This window comes from Perissodus microlepis, chromosome 19 (genome assembly GCF_051167445.1).
Source record: "Perissodus microlepis isolate ML-2025 ecotype Zambia chromosome 19, ASM5116744v1, whole genome shotgun sequence".
Taxonomy (NCBI): Eukaryota; Metazoa; Chordata; class Actinopteri; order Cichliformes; family Cichlidae; genus Perissodus; species Perissodus microlepis.
Window position 1 is genome coordinate 24,789,114 of NC_140479.1, and position 17,132 is coordinate 24,806,245.

The window sequence follows — 17,132 nt, forward strand, 5'->3', positions numbered from 1 at the left end:
GAGTGTGGTCAGACTGCTTTTGTTACACACAAATACCTGTACACGTTTGTAAATCCTAGTTTACGCTAAGAGATCAGAGGAGAAGGGTGGAGTGCCCACTCCAGGTCAGGGATGAGTTCCTCCTCCAAGTGGAAGAGTTTAAGTATCTCAGGGTCTTGTTCACGAGTGATGGGAGAAGGGAGCAGGAGATCGACAGACAGATTGGTGCTCTCAATTTACTGGTCAATCTACGTCCCTACCCTCACCTGTGGTCACGAGCTGTGGGTAGTGACTGAAAGAACAAGACTGCAGATACAAATGGCTAATATGAGCTTCCTCAGAAGCGTGGATGGCCTCTCTCTTAGAGGGGGTCAGAGTAGAGACGCTGCTCCTCCACATGGAAAGAAGCCACTTGAGGTGGTTCGGGCATCTGAGAAGAACACCTCCTGGGGTGAGGTGTTCCGGGCATGTCCCACTGAGAGGAGGCCCCCGTGCCTTGGTGTTCCCCCAAACAAGCTGGAGGAGGTGGGTGGGGAGAGGGAGGTCTGGGCTTCTTTGCTTGGGCTGCTGCCCCCGTGATCCGCGATCCAGTAGAGTTGAGTATGTGGGTTACGCCCATTAAAAACTTGCCAAATTTTCTAATACGATACCAAACAGCACATTCTGCTATTCACGCTTGCTTTGAGCTTTGATACCCAGGTGCTCCAGTCATGTTCCTGATTGATACAAGTTTGATTCACTGAATACTAGCTAAGCAATCTAAGCAATCTACGGAATCTACAGAATCGACAAATTTCTTCCAGTCAGAGAATGCTGCATATAATTTTATTTTTTTCTTGTTGCAATGTGCATAAAATTAAAAGGTTAAAACTAATGAAACTAGTTTTTAATTTTTTTTTTTTTATTTGATTCAATTTTATATCATGAAATATGCAGAAAAAATAGAATTGGGCTGAAAGGTCTAATGCTTCATAACGTATTCAGGTTGTGTATCATATTTTTTAAAAGTAACTAAGTAAGAAAGTAACAAATTACTTACAAAAATAAGCAATCAGTAAAGTAATGGGATTACTTTCTTGGAGAAGTAATCAGTAATTAGTAAATAATTACTATTTTCAAGTAACTTGACCAACACAGGGTATTACCGTATGAAGTGGCAGATGTTAAAGAAACTGTTCAGCTACATGTCCAGTAGGTGGTGCAGACGACTGTCAGGATCCACTAATTCACCACAGTCAGAGTCTTTTGGATGACCTCTGCATCAGCTGAAGGAGTTAGTTTATTTAGTTTTTTGGTTATGTTATAGAATAAAAAGGACCACATTTTGGAAGGATTTAAGCCCATAAATAAACAGCAGAAATATCCATGTATAGAAAACCTTTTTCTATTAGAAAAAATTCTAATAATGTATAGATACATATCAATACTCAATAACTCATTGTTCCACTTACAATAGCTGTAAGTGCAGCTTACCATGACTTGAGTGTTATCTCACACATCAACCACGGTAAAGCGTGTTATAGACAAGCCAGCCCACCATGACCATTTCATGCTTTGCCTCTTTCAAAGTGTGAAATATACATGCATGCAAAAATTGCAGTAAGCTGTGGTTACAGCAGAGGGAGACATTTTATTTCAAGCCAAAGTGAAAAGAACCACAGGAAAGCATTTAAAAATGAAATTATTAACACATTTACAATTAAATATACATCAGCTGCCTAGCACTGCTCTGCTCACTACTGTGATATGGAGTTGCACACAAGTGTTTCTGTTTGCAACACTTTGCAAGATGTTGAAAGAGATGGAAGGAAAGATCTTACTGTAAACTAGCTCTGGCCTTGAGTTGAATTATTTCTTCAAGAAGTCACTTGGATGAGTGACAAAATGTTTCTCCCACACATAGGGTTTTAGATAGCACCTCCTCTCCTGACTTAGCTTGTTTTTGTTTGTTATTTTGGCCTGTGTTCACCAGGGAGTTAAGTTTTCAGTGGAGACAAATAAACCACCGTTCACTTAATAAATTGGTTTTTCTTCCCAAACCGTCACTTCCTTTTTAACCCTTATGCTACGTTCCTGTACCCCTAGACTGGGGCGTAACACATCTGAAATGAAAAGCCTGTAAACGTGTGTTGCAGCCTCCTGACTTTGCTGGCACTCGGTCTTCATACTCGACTCCAGATCTGGACTTGTGTTGAACTCGACTGAGGTGGTCTGATCAGACACAGCGCTGCTGTTTGCTGCAGCTGTCCAAAAATCACAGACAAAGTCAGGAATGTTTTTACCTCGTCTAGCTGCTCTGTGTGTGTGTGTGTGTGTGTGTGTGTGTGTGTGTGTGTCTCACCTCAGGGCATTTTATCACTTATGAGTGGGACATTTGGCTGATTGGTTTTCCTCCCCCTGAAGTGCACGCTTCAAAGGCCAGATGAGCAGATTAGAGGTCAGGATGGGGTTAGGACTAACTGATTTAGGAAGGTTTAGGCTTCACTCTGAAATCCATCCTCTTTGTTTTGCCTCATCGCCCCGCCGGCTCTGTTCTTGTTGGCTGCTTCTTCTCACCTCTTTAATTCATTTTTCTTTGTAAGCTACAGAGACCTACACAGGACAATAATTGATCCTCGTGTTCGCATGAAATGGTAAATGGTCTGTATTTGTATAGCGCTTTACTTGGTCCTAAGGACCCCAAAGCACTTTACACTATACACAATCATCCACCCATTCACACACACATTCACACACTGGTGATGGCAAGCTACAGTGTAGCCACAGCCGCCCTGTGGCGCACTGACAGAGGCGAGGCTGCCGAACACTGGCGCCACCGGGCCCTCACTAAATACATGCAGCAAAGCCCAGAGGACACAGGTAACCGATACAGGAGACTTTTCCTGCCCTTCCAGGGAGAAAGTCGATTTCTTCAGTTATACTTCTTGTTGGTTTTTTGGTTTTTACGTTGAAGATTTTAGATGTTTGGCTTTTAATTCTGGTACTCCTGTTTTAATTTCAAGGACTGAGGTTGTTATTCTTGCACCTGTGGACAGGATCGTCTGTTTTATAGTTTTATAGTTGTTTTGGAGTCAATTTAGCTTCAATTAATTCATTTAAAATATTTAAAATAGTTTTTTTTATTTTCAGTGGTAGTTTGCTGTGCATTGTGTTGTGTGAACTTGGCAAACTAATTAAAGGAAACATGTCCCAGGTCTGGTTTGTGGGTGGTTGTCTGCTTAGTAATGAACTCTGCAGACCACATCAAGCTTTTCTGCTTCCCACAGGTGTAGCATATGGACTGAAAGGAAACAGAGGTGTTAGTGTTGTTGTGTAGTCACCATTCAAGCTGACGTCATTTATTGCTGTTTCCGCATGCTGGTCAGTGCCATCCAGACAGCAGGTATGACTGAGCTTTTGAACCAGGAGAAGGTGTTTACCTTCTTCGCTCCCAACGACGATGCCTTCAATGCACTGCCGCTGGATGAACTCAACAGGCTGATGTGTGAGTTTTATTCAACTACACAGCTTCTCTTCATTCACATTCTTAATTTATCCACATGGGACACTTTCCACACACGTGTGTAAAGCGTCTCTCTTCTTCACAGCAGCTTATGCTGAGAGGTGCCTTGTAGAGATTTCTCAGTGGGGCTATTTTCCTGCTTTTTGTTTGGACTGAACATGCTGAATGTTCACAAAGTGTTTGTTTAATCTGCTGCACAAATATCCACAGCAGCTTCCACCCTAATAAAGACATGCAGAGACTCTGCTCTGATTCCAGTCATCTACAAACACGGGGCAAAGCAAGTTGTGGCTTATAGCAGAGCTTAGCATGAAGAAGGAAATGAGATCAGACCTGTTTGTGTTTCTGTGTCCAGGTGACCCTCAGCAGCTGTCAGGTATGCTCAAGTATCACCTGGGTGAAAGTATGCTGGTGAGCGGTGGCATCTCTTCTCACACCAGATTCCAAACTCTGCAGGGGAAGAAGCAAGATGATCAGCTGGAGGCAGTAACGCTGCCAAGTGGAGGGACGAGAAGAAGAAAAGCAGAGGTTCTCTAGAGAGGGTCAAAGGTCATGTGTTAAATCCTCTGCTGCGTTGCCGTGAGAGGATCTGAAAGTGATTTTTATGTCTGGAGAAGAAGAAATGTGTGTGAAAACTTTTTAAATTGTTCCTTTTTTTGTTTAATCAAACCAATGTGTGTGTGTGTGTGTACAGGTCACATGACAGCACAGCATTTTCTACCCACAGTTTGAACTGAGCAAGAAATAACAAATGTATTTATTCTACTTACAGACAATAAAAAAACAAACAGAAATCAGTGTAAAATTTAATAACTTTTATTGATGTTAACTTTTTTAAAAGTTATTAAAAAGAAAACCCCAGCAGAAAAACCCCTCTGAGCAAGCACTTGGCGACAGTGGGGAAGAAAAACTTCCTTTTAAGAGGGAGAAACTTCCGGCAGAACCGGGCTCAGTGAGGGGACAGCCATCTGCCGCGACCGTTCCAAGGGGTTATCACAATTTTTTTCTACAATGCATCAACCTTGTTTTGTCTCCTCGTGAAACAAAACAGTCGGCCTATAGATGAGAAAAACCGACGTATACAACTTGGCTTCTTCGAGAGTTTGGCTGCCTCTTCTGTGAAAATTTTAACAATCGTATTGTCGACTGTTGGTTCATTTAATTCCATGTTTCGCAGAACGAATAGTTATGTCTATAACTTCTGTTCCCTGAAGGAGAGGAACGAGGTACAACACATAAGTATGGGATATCACGCCCTCGCGTGTCCTGGCTGAAGAAACCTTTAATCACGCCTTTAAGGCAGATGACGTGTGATGACACACGCACGGCCCCGCCTGCACATATAGCCGCTGTCATCACAGTCATCCCTCAGTTCGATAGCCGCTCTTCACCGAGCCAAACTGCTCAGTGGGGCCACCTTGTGTTGTACCTCGTTCCTCTCCTTCAGGGAACAGAAGTTATAGACATAACTATTCGTTCCCTTTCAGTCGATTCACTCGGTACAACACATAAGTATGGGACATATATACACGCCCCACAGAGCAGCCACCGAACCGGAATCGGACCACCACATCCTTAGTGAGTGGTAGACCCAGCAGAAAGGACAGCATGAGCCTCCGAAGGGGCTGTAACGTCCAACCGATAAAACCGCACAAAAGTGTGCGGTGATGCCCAACTAGCTGCCGCACAAATATCAGCTACAGGCACCCCTTTAAAAAGAGCCCATGAGGTTGCCATCCCCCTGGTGGAATGAGCTCTCACCCCGTGGGGCAAAGCAAGACCACTGGTGCCGTATGCCAGTGAGATAGCTTCTATAATCCAGTGGGACAGCCTCCGTTTGGACAGAGCTCTACCTCTATTTGGATTAGCGAAGCAGACAAACAGCTGGTCACATAAACGCACATTCTGAGTGCGCTCAATGTAGGTGCGTAGCACACGCACTGGACAAAGAGAATGCATCCTCCTCTGCTCCTCAGATGCAAAAGGAGGGGAGCAAAAGCTCAGCAACTCAAACTCCATTGAGCTAGAAGATGCAGGCATGATCTTGGGAAAATAGGCAGCATTTGGACGCAATACGACCTTGTGGCCATCAGAAGAGAACTGTGTGCAGGAGGGATGCACAGAGAGCGCATGAAGGTCACCCACTCGCTTTGCCGAAGCCAAAGCGAGAAGTAATGCAGTCTTATATGAAAGAAATTTCATATCCACAGACTCAATGGGTTCAAACGGGGGGCTACAAAGGGCCTCCAGCACCAAAGACAAGTCCCAAGCAGGGACACTGGACTTAAGCACGGGCCTCAGCCGGCGAACTCCTTTCAGAAAACGTATGGCGAGGGGATGCTCACCTAGTGTCACCCCGTCAAAGCCAATATGACAAGCAGATATAGCTGCCAAATAAACCTTAATTGTCGAAAATGAAAGGCCCTTATCCAGCAGCTCCTGCAGGAATGTCAAAACATCCACAATAGAGCACTGAAATGGGAGAGTGTGGCGGTCCTGGCACCATTGTTCGAAGGCTCGCCATTTGTAAGCGTACAAGCCTCTAGTAGATGAGGCCCTAGCGCTCTGAATTGTCGCTATCACACTAGGTGGCAAACCCTTAGCAATCAAGTTTAACCTCTCAGCAGGTAAGCATGAAGGCGCCACAGATCTGGGCGCGGATGAAACACTTCTCCTCCCGCCTGAGAGAGGAGATCCCTGCGGAGAGGAAGCTGCCAAGGACTCGCTGCTAGCAGGCTGATTATCTCTGCATACCACGACCTTGTGGGCCACCAAGGGGCCACTAGAATCAGAGAGAGGGAATGCCGACGCACTCTCTCTAGAACTGGAGATATCATTTCCACTGGGGGAAATGCATACAGGAGCACGTCTGGCCATTGGTGCGCTAGCGCGTCCAAGCCCAAGGGTGCATCGTGGTCGATTATGGAGAAGAACAGGGGGCAGTGAGTATTTACCCTGGAAGCAAAAAGATCTATTTGCGCATTGCCAAATAGGTCCCAAATCTGAGCCACTATTAAAGGGTGTAACCTCCATTCTCTCACCAGAGGATCCCCTCTGGAGAGAAGGTCCGGCCCCAGGTTCAGGTGGCCCGGGACATGGGTGGCTCTTAGAGACAGAAAATGAACACTGCACCATAACAGCAGAGAGCGAGACAGGAGCAGCCCGGGCTCCCTCCAAGGACTGAGAGCTAGCATGCAAGACGCGGTTACCGGCAGCCTCCTCCGGAGGTGACGCGATGCACACAAACGGTGAGAGAGAGTCCAGCGTTGAAACGCTCTCATTTTTAACAGTCCAAGTGGCACTACGGCGATCATAGATGCCATCATGCCCAACAAGCTTAATATCGTCTGGAAACACAGTCTGCGTCCCAACTGAAACTGAGCGAGGCAGCGATGAAACGCGGCCACTCTGTGCGCGGCTGGAAAGCGAGCATATTTCCAAACCGAGAAAAGTAATCTGCTGACTCGGGATTAGCGAGCTCTTTTGAAAGTTCACAGAGAATCCCAGTATCTGAATGTGTGACAGAACCAGCGACAGCTGTGTCTCCACCTGCTCTCTGGAGCAAGCTACGAGAGCCCAGTCGTCTAGGTAGGCTAAGATGCGGATTCCTCTCCCTCTGAGGGGCGCTAGCGCTGCCTCGGCACATTTCGTAAAGGTGCGAGGAGCGAGCAACAGCCCGAACAGCAGCACTAGGTATTCGTAGGCTATGCCCTCGAATGCAAACCTCAGAAACTGCCTGTGTTTCGGGTGTATAACCACATGAAAATAAGCATCTGTTAGATCAATTGTTGCAAACCAATCTCCCGGGCCGACCGCATTCAAGAGCTGTCTGAGTGTTAGCATCTTGAACCTGTACGTTCGTAGATACGTGTTCAAGACTCGCAGGTCGAGGATGGGACGAAGCCCTCCCCCTTTTTTCGGAACAACAAAATAACGGCTGTACCAACCTTTGTCTGTCTCCGAAGCGGGGACCACTCGTATTGCTCTTTTCTGCAATAGCGCCTTTATTTCCTCTCTGAGTATCATGGCCGCCTCGGTGTTGACAGTCGTGTTTACGACTCTTTGGAAACGGGGCGGCTTGACCCGGAACTGCAACTGGTAACCCATGGCAACGGTTCGCAGCACCCACGGAGAGGGGGCGCAAGCGCGCCACTGAGGGAAGTGAGCAGCCAGCCGGCTGACCTGCAGCACCGTCGGCGGGGCGTTGTCGCCCCCCCGTGTGTCTGCAGGGGACTCCATCACCTGCCTGACCTGGCTCATTCTGCCTGCAGGCTGAGCATTTGTGATTGTTTGAGAATAAACAACACTCTTTATTGATTGTAACATGGAAACATGTACATTTATACATTTTGTTGGAGGCACCTTTTCTGGGGCACAACAATGAAAAACAGCGGGAACACTCGATGTGGTCACCTGAACATTTAACACACCTGAACAGGGAGTTACCTGAGGCATTTTGTGTGCAGGGGTTTTGTGCTTGGGAGACAGTGTTAGGAAAGTGCAGCGCCTTCTGGGGCTGACAACCTGAACAGAACTTAAGCGGCACCTCTTGTGCGGCAACAGAGGGGTAAAAACAGCGTCTCCCTGCTGCTGGACCCCCTCTCCACTCGAAACCACAGCTAGGAGGGCTGAGGCTTCTTCCTCCTGGGCGTCGGGTCCCGCCGGTGGCCCGAGGGTGGGCCTTTGCTCCAGGCCGACTGGCGTGGAGCTCGGGCCGGAGGATGTGCTCTCGCTGGCGGCACACCCACTTCAGCAGTGGGTGCCGGTCTCTTGCCAGTCGGCAGAGGAGCGGCGGGCCTGTGAGAGCTAGCTGCGGGCTTGGGCTTGGGCTGACGTCTGGGGATGATGTCGCGCAGAGCTTCCGTCTGCTTCTTCCTCAGATCGAATCTAGCCTGAATGGCTTCAAGTGAATGTCCGAATAACCCAGCCGCAGACACTGGTGCGTCCAGATATACAGCTCTGTCCCTATCCGGGACATCAGAGAGGGTCAGCCACAGGTGCCTCTGCGCCACTACTGTCGAAGCCATCCCTCTGCCCAGGGAGAGCGCTGCACAGCGAGACGCACGGAGGATGTAATCTGTGGCGACTCTGACCTCGTTAAGAAGAGGTGCCAGCGGGCTGTCATCAGGAACCAGCGATCCGAGCTCCGTCAGGCACAGTGCCTGGTACGTCTGGAGCATGGTGACAGAGCTCATGGCACGAGCAGTGCCGGCCTGAGCTCTATAAATCTTCTCCAGCTGCGAAGCAGAGAATCTGCAGTGCTTGGACGGCAGAGTTGCGGGGCCGCCGACACCATGGTTATGGGACGGGGCCAGATAAGCAGCCAGAGACGGCTCCATAGGGGGTGGGTTAGGTAAGCCAGCCCCCTCGGCGCCGTCCAATTCCATGTACTGTCCATAGCCGGGCACAGTGACGCGGGTAGACAGAGGTTTGTCCCATGATGCTGTTAGCTCGCAGAGAAAGTCTGGGAACATGGGAAGGCAGTTTTTGTCCGTTGCGCGCTCCGGTGGGAGGAAAAACCCCGCGAACCGCGACGGCTTCTGAGCTGGCGGAGGAGAGGGCCAGTCCACCTTGCAGCTTCTCAGCAGCACGGCGAAACAGGGAGAAAAGAGGTGTCGTCGTGGCTGACCGGCGCAGCAGCGGCGGTACATTGGGCCGACAATGTACCGGCGCAGCAGCGGCGGTACATTGGGCCGACAATGAGCTCTCCTGCTCATCCTCCGACAAACCATGGATGTCCAGGCCGATGTCCAGCACGTCATCGTCGTCCTGGGGAGCGCTGGCGGGCTTCAACCCAGGCTGAAGCCCGTCAGCGCTCCTGCATGGTTCCGGCTCGTCATCGGCTAACCCGTCAACATATTCCATGTGGTCAGCCCAGCTAATTGCGGGGACATCGACCGGAAAATCCTCGTCTTCGGACTCGGACGAAGCCGGGGCTCCAGACTCGGAAAGGAGAGGGTCATGCCGTGCGACAGCCGAGCGTCCCAGCACTTTTTCCACAAACGTCATCCGTCTTTCCAGGGTCGAGCGCCGGAGCTGGCGACAAAACGCACAGGCTTCGGACTCCGTCAACGCTCTCCTAGCGTGGACGATCCCCAGGCAGACAGGGCAGGCATCGTGCTGGTCGCTGTCGTGCAAAGAGAAACCGCATCCCTGAGGACAGGGGCGAACAGAAGATTTCTGCTTTGCTCGCTTCGGTTTGGAGTCCATTCCAAAACACAAAGCAAAACGCTGCACGGGAAAACTTGAAATTAGCGCTCCGCGGGCAGCCTACACACCAACTGCGCAGTGGAAGCTAACACCAACAGGGGCAGTTAAGCTAAGTTCAAGTTGGCAGACAACGGAGCTAACTAGCAGCAGCTAGCTAGCCCAACTCAGCAGAGGTGTTCTCAGCGAGGTGAAGAGCGTAAGAACTGAGGGATGACTGTGATGACAGCGGCTATATGTGCAGGCGGGGCCGTGCGCGTGTCATCACACGTCATCTGCCTTAAAGGCGTGATTAAAGGTTTCTTCAGCCAGGACACGTGAGGGCGTGATATCCCATACTTATGTGTTGTACCGAGTGAATCGACTGAAAGGGAACTACTTCTGCCTCTTGCCACTGTTTACACAGGGCTTTGAAAATCACCTTCTCAAAGTTTTTGAACTTCCTTAAGGGGATTTGATCAATTTCATCCCTGATTTTAGCCCAGATTTTTTTGCTAAGCCTCTTGTAGATGGTTAAAACTCTTTCTGGACTTATGACTTTACCTGATTTTTTTATAACCCGCTTAACTAGTTCTTCCATACATGTTTCCACAAAAAATCAGTATTTTTCTTTGTTTTGAGACAATTCATCCTTTGCTACCAAAGGGTGTTTTTTGAATTGATTTTGCATGCTGGCTTCATGTTGAGCAGAGGATTTCTTTGGGGTTACATCATTTTCCAAAGAGGTTCCTGCTTTATCTACAGCCTGCGTGGTGTCACGGTTTTTCTTGTCTATTGGATTTCTGGGCTCGTCAGATGTATCAATGATATTTGTGGCAACATTTTCTGCTGTGTTGTTCACATTGACTGTTGTTTTCTGTTGTTCAGGAGCTGTCTGTGTCTCCTTTGAGGCCACTGTTGTTGTGATGTTTTCTGTGATGTTGAACAAATCCCTTGTTTTCTGTAGAATCACAGCCTTAATGTGATCTGCCAGCGATGCATTATCCTCTGAGTTTCCAGGTGTTTCCATGGTATTTTGGATATTAGTGATAAGTGTGGCACCAGCAGAATTTTCTGCTGTGCTGTTCACGTTGACTGTTGCTTTCTGTAAAATAACAACTGGCACACAGATTAGATTTCCCATGATGCGGTCAACTGTGTTAGAGGTCTGTGCAAGTTCAGGAGCTGTTTCTGTCTCCTTTGAGCCCACTGTTGTTGTGCTATTTTCTGGGATGTTGAACAAATCCATTTCTTTCTGTAGAATCACAGCCTGAATTTGATCTATCAGCCATGCATAATCCTCTGAGTTTTCAGGTGTTTCCGTGGTATTTTGGATATTAGTGATAAATGTGACATCAGCGGAATTTTCTGCTGTGCTGTGCAAGTTGGCTGTTGTTTTCTGTGAAATATGAGCTGGCATTTTTGTGTTACGGTCAACTGTGTTAGAGGTCTGTGCAAGTTCAGGAGCTGTCTGTGTCTGCTTTAAGGCCACTGTTGTTGTGCTAGTGACAGCAGTGTCCTGGCAAAACCTCAGTTCTGCACCTGCCGACAGTGAGCATAGGGCAATGACATTATCTACAAATGGGAAAAAGGGGAATATATCATATATCTACGATATAACTGACGATATAATTGACACTAGACAAAATACTTTACAACTCCACAACTATTAGTGCAAAAAACCCCATCAATGTATTTTTACTTAAACAAGCAGCTGTTTTTTATGTGCATTAAAGTTATATAAAAATGTAACAGTGCAAATTCCTTGCTGACAGTTTAACCAAAAGGCATTTCCAGTGGAAATTGGCCGACAAAGCCTCAGCATAACCATGTATAATATCCACAAAACTTAAAAAAAAAGCTTATACACACACAATACGGTAATATTATGTTGAAGCACAGTACGTATCACTCCGCGAGGCTCCTGCCTACGATAATGCTCCAACAGTCCATCAAGCGGTGCGGCTTTGTAGCTTAGCAAAGTCGCACTAAAACGTTTGACAGATTTTCGAGCACCGTGTACCACATAAAATCGTTTCGAGGTTAGTAAACACAACCAGAATTCATACATAAGGCACACGGGATTATAAGGGGCACTGTCAATTTTCAGAAAAATCAAAGGATTGATTTTAAGTGTGCCGTATTTTCCAAAAAACACGGTAATAACAACGGCCCGCTAGCATGCGCTACCAAAAATAGTGCTTTGTTGTGTATCTGACAGACGAAAGCTAAACCAGTAATCGGTAATTGGTTACTGATTACTTTTTCCAAGTAACTTGACCAACACTGGTAATGATAGTGGTCAGACTTACAGAACAAAAGCAAGAACAAACTTCTGCTTTTTATTTCTCAGTGGAAAGCAGTTCCTCTGAAAATTTGCTGCTTCTGGACTTGGAACAGAATTTAGATCGGGTAAAATTTCCTGATATGGATGAATCTCTAGACGGCATCTAAGATGTAAACTTCAGCATGAGAGTTGAAGTTCTGCACAAGCCCTGGTTTTCACCATGTTGGCAGCCATGTGGGGTGCTTCATTCCTTGGGCAAGAAAACTCACTCAGTTTCACCCTTTTTTGTGGCATCCATGTTTCTTCCCTCTGTAGCTGCGGATGGATTTGTTTTTGGAGCTGTCTTATAGTCAATGTCATCCAGGTCCCACAAACCCAAACACCCTATAGTGTTGCTGTAGCAGTACTGACCAGAATGTTTAGATATCAGTTTTCTGTGTTTTCACAGGCCCTTTGTGCACAAAAACTAATTTTTTATTCTAATGAATGAACTCACCTTGAATCAGTTATAAAAAAAAAAGAAAAAAAAAGCTTTATTTTCTGTTGCCTACATTCTAGAGGGTGATGTTGCCTCAACACCTAAACAGGAAACTGAGTTCAGTTGGGTTAAGGTGAGATATGGGAGGTGAGGGAACGAGAAATCAGCAGGGGAAAAAGAATCACAACTCACTGTGATCTTTATAGTAGTCTGTAGTAGCATCTACTGTCCTACTGCTGCTCTGAGGTTTACTGCACTTTGTGGATTTGCACAACTGAATTCAACAGGATGTAAGCAGATTTTCATGTCTTCGCTTCAATTTCCATCCCCTACATTTACAGTATACTGTTTATACTGTCTTTACACTAAATCCTATCAAGTTTGTATAAAGGTGGAATTCAGCAAATGCATCTAAGGATCATTAACATCTGCTGTTCTTTACATAACCTAAATCTGACCATGAACACTGTAGCTACTGTCCAACAAAGTGCTTTACTTTAAATCCATCAAACATCTTACAACCACCATTTAAATAACACAAAGTTAGCATAGCTCAGATTATCATATTTTTTTTGGCATGCAACACCATCAAATAATAACTCTGATCAAATGTGTTAAAACTAAAGTAACAAGCCTGTTTTTAAAATTTAAGGAGTAGAAAGTTTTGACATTTGTGTAAAAATGCTGGGAGTAGATGCTCAAGTGAAGCTTTTTATGTATAAGTCTTCCTATGATTTCTATCCAGGCATGCCACAGAACATAAAAAAATGTAAAAATCTTTATTGTGCTTTAATACATGGTCGAGCATTTGACACATTAATTATTATGAACCTTTTTGCATGTTGTGTTGCATGTTGATTTGCATGATGCAATCTACTATAAGGCTCTCTGCACAATCTTGAAACAAGTGTCCTTCACTGATCACAGAGCAGGCTGTTCTCGGGGCTCTTGGCGTCCACGTCTCCCCAGTAGGGCAGGATGAAGGGCAGGTCAGCCACACGGCTCTCCAGCAGCCTCCACAGATGCTGGGCCACAAACTGGTTTCCTTTCTCTGAGAGATGAAGCCCATCAGACAGGTAGACCGTGTAGTCCTGTACAAAAGATGATAAAATAAGACATCTGAGGCCAGAAGACCTGAAGGCAGAAACACTGTATACAGGAATACACGTTCAGATCAGATTTTAAAAAAGGAAATCACAATGACTGCATAAAAAATTATATACATTATAATATTGATTGGCAATATTAAAATTAACTGTTTAATACCAGAAAATCTGACAAAATAATGAAATTATAATAAAAAAAAATGTTTGTTATTCATTTGAGAAAGCATTTGTTTTTTATGTTATGGATCTCATTGGATTTCTGCAGCACCTGAATGCCAAAAGCCTCAATATCAGCAACAAACAGCAGCTAGAAGTATTGATCCTCACCTGTCCATCTTTTTGCATGAGTGTCCAGAGATCCAGGACGTCTACACCGCACTGACCAGCAGCTTCGACACACGCCTGGGCATACTGCCCCGCGACAGAGTTGTGGCGATTGAGAGGACATCCTGCAGGAGACGCAAAGGGATGCTCAGGATCTGCGTAGGACTGAGTGTGTAAAAAGACAGGAATGAAGAAGGAGAAAAGCTCCTGTTACCTTTAAGAATGCACTCCTTCTCCCAGGATGGCTCATGCAAGGGGGGAGGTGTGATGAATATAACTCTGTCAGCAGTTACACCAGCAGAGGCCAGAAACCTGGTCATCTCCTTCAGGTTCTCAGAATACTCGTGCACAGGCACATGCTGCTGGCTCTTACCTGTAAACAAGGAGATGATAATATACAGACACATTTATTAATAAAAATATGTCATAAAAATTCATTTAAGGCTGTGGCACTTGCAATTGAGACATTATAATAAACATCCAGCAGCCTCTTGTCATCACAAATTTTTTTTCCCCAGCAGTCATTAATGTATAATAAGAACAGCAGAGGAATGAGGATTCATCCGTGAGGAGAGCCGGTGACTTTTTTTAAAAAAATCCAGCAATAAATCCAGCTGTCCAAGCCAATATGGTCTGTGATGTCTTGACTACCAGTCATGACATTGTTGGAAACTCTCAAGATGCCAATAAACACCCACTGGCCACCAGAGATGGGCAATAACGCGTTACTGTAATCCGATTACTTTTTTCAAGTAACGAGTAGAGTAAGGGATTACTATTGCAAAAACAGTAATTAGATTACCGTTACTTTCCCGTAGGAACGCTGCGTTACTGCGTTACTGCGTTACTGCGTTACTAAAACCGTGATTTTTTTTTGCGAGAATGTCTCATGACAGTGACGTAAGCAAGTGCGACGTTTGTGACAACAGCTGTGTGCAGATCAACAATGGATAATATATGGAGTGCAGGAGAGAGTATGAGCGTGCAGCGTTTAAAGCGTGGAAGTACTGACCTTATTTTGAGTTTGATTCCATAAAAAGTGACAAAAACATTAGTGTCCGTTGTGCGTGGGATGAAAACTTCTTTTTACAGTGAAAAAAACCCCCTAAACTTCCAAGCAAGCACCGAGTGCACTACCATGTAATGGGAAACTCACAGAGAAACTCGCGGATTCTTCCACTGACCGCTGTGGCTCACCTGCACCAGGGTAAACCTCCGCCTACCCCACTCCTGCTATACAGGTGAAAATAGAGCAAAAGGACCGCTGAGTCTTTGATTTTATTTATTTTCTACTGTGTTTCACTTGCATCTATTTGAAAGACTGAGTGTAAACACAAAAAAATATTTTATTTTATGTGCTGGAATGTGCAGAAAATAGGTTTAAATGTTAAACAAATTTCTTCAAGTCAGAGAATGTTGCATTTAATTTAATTTTTGCTTGATGCATAAAGTTAAAAGATTAAAACTAATAAAACAAGTTTTAAAAAGAGACTTTTCCATTTGATCACATTTTGTATGATGGATTATGTAGAAAAAGTAGAATTGGGCTGAAAGATCTATCGCTTTGTCACCTATTCAGGTTGTAAATCCTGTTTTTTAAAAGTAACTAAGTTACTAAGTAATTAATTACTTTGAAAATAAGTAATCAGTAAAGTAACGGGATTACTTTTTGGGGGAAGTAATCAGTAATTAGGTACTGATTACTTTTTCAAGTAACTTGACCAGCACTAGGTATACCTGTTTGTTAACACAAATATCTAATCGCCCGATCACAGCAGTTTAGCGCATATAGACACGTAGACATGGTGAAGATGACCTGCTGAAGTTCAAACTGAGCATTGAAATAGGAAAAAAAGTGATTTAAGTGGCATAGTTGTTGGTGATAGATGGGCTGCTCTCAGTTTTTCAACCTGCATACAACTACGTTGTCCAGACTAGCCTCTCTGAATGCGTGAACCTTGAAGCAGATGGGTTATAGCAACAGAAGACCACACCGGGTACAACTGCTGTCCGGTAAGAACAGGAAACTGAGGAAACTGCAGACTGAACGCCACAACACCCAGATCGTCTCAAACTGGCTTGTTGAACATGACAGTGAGTTCACTGAACTCATACGGCCTCCACAATCGGCAGATCTCAAACCGATAGAGGGCCTTTGGAATGTGGTGGAATATGAGATTCACATCATGGATGTGCAGCAGGTCTATGATGCTATCATGTCAACATAGCCAAAAATCTCTGAGAAATGTTTCCAGCACTTGAATCTATGCCATAAAGAAATAAGACAGGCCTAAAAGCTAAAGGTGGTCTAAAGTGGCACTAGCAATCCGTACCTAATAAAATGGCCTGCGAATGGAATCTCTGTCAGGCCGATTCTGGCCCTCCAGGCCTTATGTTTGACACCCCTGGTGTAGATCACTGCAAATGTGCAAGTATTTGTTAAATTATAAAAAGAGTGAGCATGCTCCAGTGAAGCTGTACCTTCCAATGCACTGTCATTGGCTCCGAAGAAAATGGTAACTGCTTCTATCTTGCTGTCTGCTGAATTTTCAGGGTTTATGAGGCGAGGAAGAACAATCTTGCCCCATCTGGAGTTATAGCCGGACAGTCCTCTGTTTATAACATCACATTTTCTAAAGGCAAAATAAAATCGCAGATACAGAGATCAGTCACATTAAGCAACTGCTGCATAACACAAGCACAATTTCTCTTAGAAGAAGTGTGTATTTTTACCTGTTTGGAAGTCAGAGCTGTTATGAAGGGAATGCAATTTAAATGGAACTACACACCTTGCAAGTTTATCGGCAATTTCTGCTCCCCACCCATTGGGTTGAAATGAAACCTGAAAGAATCAACAGCACCGATTAATTATTTCCACACTAACAGTCAAAGTGGACAGTAATTGAGCAGACAAATAGTAAAATAGATTAAAGTGTAAACACTATCTAACCTGTGTGATGGAGTCCCCAAATAAAATAACTTTAGGCCAAATGATTGACGTGAACTTGGACATGGTGAAGCCAAGCCGGTTCCTAAAGAAAGGAAAGAGAAACGTCAGATTTTATAGGTAAAGCTTGCACATCAAATGCATTGTTTACACTGTAAACTCAGTTCCCGAGACGCGTTAAAAGTGTTTGCACAACAACTCATTAGAATTTATATTTTCAATCCACAAATTACCCAGTAGCCTTGGAAGAAGAAGGAAGGAAGGAATAAATAAGGAAATGTCTTCCGCACTTTTTAAAGCTGATGGGGCTTTTATTTTGAAAG

General features: G+C 45.1%; 1 protein-coding gene across 1 annotated transcript; it reads right to left on the reverse strand.

The window, feature by feature from the left end:
* Positions 1-13,197: 13,197 nt before the first annotated feature.
* Positions 13,198-17,127, reverse strand: iah1 (isoamyl acetate hydrolyzing esterase 1 (putative)). The gene is made up of 7 exons (XM_084915050.1): positions 17,043-17,127; positions 16,813-16,894; positions 16,652-16,704; positions 16,344-16,495; positions 14,077-14,235; positions 13,866-13,987; positions 13,198-13,523 (listed from the first exon to the last, which is right to left on the reverse strand). The coding sequence occupies exons 2-7, from the start codon at positions 16,873-16,875 to the stop codon at positions 13,347-13,349; spliced, it is 726 nt and encodes a 241-aa protein (XP_084771176.1). The 5' UTR covers positions 16,876-16,894; positions 17,043-17,127; the 3' UTR covers positions 13,198-13,346.
* Between the last annotated feature and the right edge of the window lie 5 nt (positions 17,128-17,132).